The 6005-nt window shown below is 60.3% G+C and overlaps 1 protein-coding gene across 1 annotated transcript; it reads left to right on the top strand.

The window, feature by feature from the left end:
* The first annotated feature begins 2352 nt into the window (after positions 1-2352).
* PSMB4 (proteasome 20S subunit beta 4) lies at positions 2353-5275 on the top strand. Its single transcript, XM_038162004.1, has 7 exons — positions 2353-2538; positions 3008-3214; positions 3737-3883; positions 4100-4181; positions 4358-4492; positions 4861-4949; positions 5149-5275. Exons 1-7 carry the CDS (start codon positions 2393-2395, stop codon positions 5159-5161), a joined length of 819 nt encoding a protein of 272 aa, XP_038017932.1. The 5' UTR covers positions 2353-2392; the 3' UTR covers positions 5162-5275.
* Positions 5276-6005: the final 730 nt, after the last annotated feature.

Consider the following 6005-nt stretch of genomic DNA (forward strand, 5'->3'; position numbering starts at 1 on the left):
CACCCGGGAAAAGCGTCGGGAATGGGATCTTTCACCCGGGAAAAGGGTCGGGAGAGGGATTTCCATTCGGGATCGGGAATATTCGGGATCATCCCTCGGGCGCTGCTCCCAGGGCTCCCTGCGGAATTCCAGGAATTCCAGCCCAGCCCTGGGCAGAGTTCCCGGCTTAACCACCGACCCCAAATCCTGGGAAATCGACCCCAAATCCTGGGAAATCCCGCTCCGGCCGCTCCCGGGGCAATCCCGGCCCCGCTCCCGGCGCGGCCCCGCCGCGATCCGGTGTCGGTTTCCAGGGAAATCGAGCCCTTGGAACCGGAGCCCCCGGGATAAAATTCCCGAGCGCCGAGAAGCCTCGGGAGAACCGGGAATGGGGAATGATCCGGAAATGGGGAATGATCCCATCCCCTGGGATAACCGGGAATGACCCCGTTCCTTTGGGATAACCGGGAATGACCCCGTTCCTTTGGGATAACCGGAAGTGATCCTGTTCCTTTGGGATAACCGGGAATGATCCCGTTCCTTTGGGATAACCGGGAATGACCCCGTTCCTTTGGGATAACCGGAAGTGATCCTGTTCCTTTGGGATAACCGGGAATGATCCCGTTCCTTTGGGATAACCAGGAGTGATCCCGTTCCTTTGGGATAACCGGGAATGATCCCGTTCCTTTGGGATAACCGGGAATGATCCCATTCCCTGGGATAACCGGGAGTGATCCCGTTCCTTTGGGATAACCGGGAATGATCCCGTTCCCTGGACACCAAAATCCCTGCGGGGTTTTTTTGGGGTCGCTCTGGGTTTGCCCTGAGTTTCATCCCGGATTTCACCCCGAAATTCCCGCCCTGAGGAATTTGCAACGCTTTCGATCCCACACATTCCCCCCGGGAATTCCCTCCCTGGCGAGTTCGATCCCACACATTCCCCCCGGGAATTCCCTCCCTGGCCCCAAAAAGCCGCAGGGAAAAGGTGAAACCCCAAACCCTGCCCAGGGAAAGGGAATTCCGATCATCCCAAACCGGTCCGACCGGTCTGGGAACGCCCGGAGCGATCCCAAAAACCCGGAACAAAAAGGGACAAAACCCCCTGGCCTTGGGATCCCTGGATTTGGGATCCTCTGGATTTGGGAAGAGGCTCCAGAAATCCCCCTGGATTTTCCCCGAATGATTGAAGGGATAAAAGGCGGAAGTTGTGCCGCCCTGGAAGATCGGGAAGGGTTTGCTGAGGGGATCCCGCAGGACAGGACCCCCAAAGGGACACCGGGACCCCCCAAAGGGACACCGGGACCCCATAGAGGGACACCGGGACCCCACAGAGTGACACCGGGACCCCCTGCAGGGACACCGGGACCCCCCAAAGGGACACCGGGACCCCATAGAGGGACACCGGGACCCCTACAGGGACACCGGGACCCCCTGCAGGGACACCGGGACCCCTTTCCATAGGGCAGGACCCCATAAAGGGACACCGGGACCCCCTTCCTTGGGGACAGGACGCCATAGAGGGACAGCAGGACGTTGTCCCGTGTCCCCAGGACCCCCTGCAGTGTCCCCAGCGCCCTCTCCGCTGTCGCCAGGCCCCTCTGCGTGTCACCCGGACCCTGCCCCGCGTCACCGGCGCCCTCTGCGTGTCCCCAGGTCCCCTCCCGGTGTCACCAGTGCCCTCTCCCGTGCCACCACGAGCGTCTCCGGTGTCACCAGCATCTCCTCCGGTGTCACCAGCGCCCTGCCCGGTGTGTCCGGGCCTCTGCCCGGTGGGACAAGACCCTGTCCGGTGTCACCAGCACCCTGCCCGGTGTCGCCAGCCCCTTGTCCGGTGTCACCAAGCCCCCCGCCCAGGGAACAAGACCCCCTCCCGTGACACCGGCCCCTGTCCGGTGTCCCTGCACCCCTGTGCGATGTCCCCAGGTCCCTGTCCGGTGTCCCCAGGCCCCGTTTCCCGATGTCCCCAGCCCCTGTCCGGTGTCCCCAGGCCCCGGTGTCCCTGCTTTCCCGATGTCGCCAGCCCCTGTCCGCTGTCCCCAGGCCCTGTCCGGTGTCCCCGGGCCCCGGTGTCCCGGTGTCCCCAGGCCCCGGTGTCCCCCCCCCACTCACCGCCCGCTCCCGCCGCAGCCACCGCAACCTGTTACCTTCGCCCAGGCCCCGCCCCTCGCCGCTGATTGGCCAGCGCCACCTCAAACCCCGCCTATTGGGCGCGGCTCCGCACAGCAAGTCCCGCCCACCACCGCACCGGTGCTGGGTCACGTGGTGGTGCCGCCATCTTGAGGAGGGAACCGCGCTCTTGCTGCTTTTTCAGCCACGCTCAGGATGGCGGCGGAGCCACGCCCATTCTGTACGGCGGCGGGGAGAGGCCGCGTTTCCTCGGCGCAGGCGCAATCGCAATCGCGGCGTGACTAAGATGGAGGTCGGGGCAGCGCCGCCGCCGTACTGGGCCGGGGGCCCGGCCCCGGGACAAACGTACATCCCCCGCGCTCTGGGACACACCGACATCACCCCCCGGGGCACCGGCACCGGGCCCGCCGCGCTGCCCGCCGGCCGCACGCTGTGAGGGCAGCGGGGGCGCGGGAAGCGCTGAGGGGGATGGGAATGGGGATGGGGAATGGGGATGGGGAGGGTCCTGAGGGGGATGGGGGGATGGGAATGGGGATGGGGGAGGGTCCTGAGGGGGATGGGACTGGGGAGAACTGGGGAGACTGGGGAGGGTCCCAGAGGGGGCAGGGAAATGGGGAGACTGAGGGGATTTGCGGGGGGAGGGAAAATGGGGGGTTTGGGGAGGGTCTCCGAGGGCTGGGGGGCGAACTGGGAGCGGAACTGGGGGGGACTGGGGAGGGGGAAAGGGAAGGGGCAGAATATCCGGGAGTGCCGGGGAGATTCCAGGGGCGCAGAATGGGCAAACTGGGATCCGAACTGGTGGGATCCAAACTGGTGGGACTGGGATCCAAACTGGTGTGACTGGGATCCAGACTGGCGTGGCTGGGCTGCAGAGTGCTCTAAGGGGCCCTCGGTGTGCCAGGAGCCCGATGGTGACCGGGACGTCGGTGCTGGGGCTGAAGTTCTCCGGGGGCGTGATGCTGGCCGCGGACACGGTGGGATCCTTCGGCTCCCTGGCACGGTTCCGGGGCATCTCCCGCCTCCTCAAGGTCAACGACTCCACCGTGCTCGGAGCCTCCGGGGACCTGGCAGATTTCCAGCACCTGCGGCAGCTCCTGGAGCAGATGGTGTAAGATCCCCGGGAATTCCCAGCCTAAAATCCCTTGGCAGCTCAGAGATTCCCCATCCCACAACCCCCAGCTGATTCCCAGGGATTTGGGAATTCCCCATCTACAAATCCCCGTCTGATTCCGCAAAGTTCCCACCCCAGAATTCCGGATTGGCTCCCGGGGATTTGGGAATTTCCCATCCCCAGTGGTTTTTGTGCGCCAATCCCCAGAAATCCTCTGCTCCAATCCTGGAACTCCTTGAGCACCAATCCTCAAATTCCTTGGGCACCAATCCCTGAATTCCTGGGAATTCCTTGGGCACCAATCCCTGAATTCCTGGGAATTCCTTGGGCACCATTCCTTGAATTTCCTGGCGCTCCATCCCTGAATTTGGTGGCGGTTTTTGCTCTGCTCCACGCCCTGAATCCCCGCTCTCCAATCCCTGATCTCCAATCCCTCAATCCCCGCTCTCCAATCCCTCAATCCCCGCTCTCCAATCCCTCAATCCCTGATCTCCAAGGCGGAATTCCATGGAATTTCAGGATCGACGAGGAGCTGCTGGGGGACGGGCACAGCTACAGCCCGCGGGCGCTGCACTCGTGGCTGACGCGGGTCCTGTACAACCGGCGCTCCAAGATCAACCCGCTCTGGAACACCGTGCTCATCGCCGGCGTCTACGGCGGGGAGAGGTGACATCCCGGGGCCGGCGGCTCCCGGCCTTCTCCTTCTTCCCGGGGGAATCCCTGCTCCCTTCTCCCGCTGCTTCGCAGGGAAATCGGCTTTTCCCTGCGGTGGCTTCTCCTCCTTTTTCCCGGGGTGGTTCCTGCTCTTTCCCAGGGGAATTCCTGCCTCCTTCCCAGGGAATTCCGGGTTCCCTGGGTGATTCCCGCTCTCCCATTCCGCAGTTTCCTGGGATACGTGGACATGCTGGGCGTGGCCTACGAGGCGCCGTCGCTGGCCACGGGATTCGGGGCTTACCTGGCCCAGGTGAGCCCGGGCTCGGGTCTTCGGTTCACCCCTAAATTGTTACTTCATTGTTTTATTTCTTAGTTCATCGTTATCTTATTTCTTAGTTATTTTCCACTCGTCATTTTTTAATTGGTGCTTTGATTTTTGGATCTGGTTTTGATTGGTTTGTTCCTTCATTCCCAATCCGTGTGCAGCCGCTGCTGCGGGCGGAGCTGGAGCGGGATCGGGATGGGAATCGGGATCGGCTCCCGACGCGGGAGGAGGCGCGGGAGCTGCTGGAGCGCTGCCTGAAGGTGCTCTACTACAGGGATGCTCGCTCCTTTAACAGGGTTCGTATCCAAAGCCATCCCCAAATCCATGGGAATTCACCCCAAATCCCTGGGATCCACCCCAAACCCATCCCAATCCCGGGAGCTGCTGGAGCGCTGCCTGCGGGCGCTCTGCTACGGGGGGTGCTCGCTCCTTTAACAGGGTTTGTATCCAAAATCCTGGGAATTCATCCCAAAAATCCGTCCCCAAATCGATGGGAGCCACCCCAAACCCTACCCAATCCCATGGTTTTTCCCATGGAATCCCAGGGCTGGGATTGAGGAATTCTGGGGTTTTTCCCGTGGAATTCCGGGCGGGATTGAGGAATCCCAGGGTTTTTCCCGTGGAATCTCGGGTGGGATTGAGGAATCCCGGGCTTTCCCGGCAGTACGAGGTCGCCACGGTGACGGAGAAGGGCGTGGAGCTGGAGGGACCCCTGACCCTGGAGGCCAACTGGGACATCGCCCACGTGGTCAGGTAATTCCCACCTGGAATGTCAGGATCTGGGAATTCCGGGGGTTCTGGGGACAGCCAGGTGATTCCCACCTGGAATGTCGGGATCTGGGAATTCCGGGGGTTCTGGGGACAGCCAGGTGATTCCCACCTGGATGCAGCCGGATGGGGAATTCCAGAGGGACATCCAGGTGCCACCCAGGTGTTTTTCCCATTTTTCCAGAGGTTTCGAGTGATCTCCAGGAGCTGCTCCGGCCTCGTCGATTCCCCGTTTTCATCCCATCCCTTCCTCCCCTCTAGAATGGCAAATCCAGCGTTTTTTGGGAATAAAATCCATCGATTAAGACCAACCCGCATGTTTGTTCTTTGGGAATTCTCCCGGAAAACGCAGATTTCAGGGAGCTCTGGAATTCCGGGGGGTGCTGTGCCCCAGATCCCAGTTTTACCGGAACAGGAATTTCTGAGGTGGGAAAAGTCCCCGAGCCCTGCCCGCGGCTTTGGGGCGTTCCATGGGATTCCTCCCCAAAATCCCAAACCCGGAGGGGTTCCGAGGCTGTTTCCAAGCCTGGGAATTCCAGGATGGGTTGGGATCTGTTGGCTGAACCCAAAATGGCCCAGATTTGCCCCAAATCCTTTTCCAGGGAATTCCGTGAATTCTGAGAGGCTCCCGATCCCCCTTTGGAAACAGAGGGGAAAAACGGGGTTAAAATCCCAATTTTGGGGAATTTTTGCCGCTTCAAATGGGCTCACGGGGCTTTTCTGGGAATTCCGGGGCTATGGAATGTTTCAGGAAATGAAGGAAGTTTCACTGAAATACTGGAATGCTTCTGTAAAACCCCCGAATATTCCCATGAAGTAAAACCTCCATAAAACATTGGAATCTTTCCCATAAGGTTTTGAAAATGTCCATAAAATATTGGAATATTTTAATAAAAATAAGGGAATCCAATAAAATGTTGGAATATTTCGCTGAAATCTCGGAATAGTTCAGTAACCAAGGTCACAAAATTCCAATTAAAAGGAAATCTTCCCCCTCCCTATTCCCAAAATTCCTCCAGCAGCATTTTCCCAGCCGTTCCT

This window comes from Motacilla alba, chromosome 25 (assembly GCF_015832195.1).
Source record: "Motacilla alba alba isolate MOTALB_02 chromosome 25, Motacilla_alba_V1.0_pri, whole genome shotgun sequence".
NCBI lineage: Eukaryota > Metazoa > Chordata > Aves > Passeriformes > Motacillidae > Motacilla > Motacilla alba.

Excerpts from the sequence above, each read along its gene's own strand:
- PSMB4 (XM_038162004.1), top strand. The coding sequence starts at position 2,393 with ATGGAGGTCGGGGCAGCGCCGCCGCCGTACTGGGCCGGGGGCCCGGCC. Across the intron at positions 3,884-4,099 it reads GGCGTCTACGGCGGGGAGAG|TTTCCTGGGATACGTGGACA; the intron begins GTGACATCCCGG and ends CCCATTCCGCAG. Across the intron at positions 4,182-4,357 it reads TCGGGGCTTACCTGGCCCAG|CCGCTGCTGCGGGCGGAGCT; the intron begins GTGAGCCCGGGC and ends ATCCGTGTGCAG.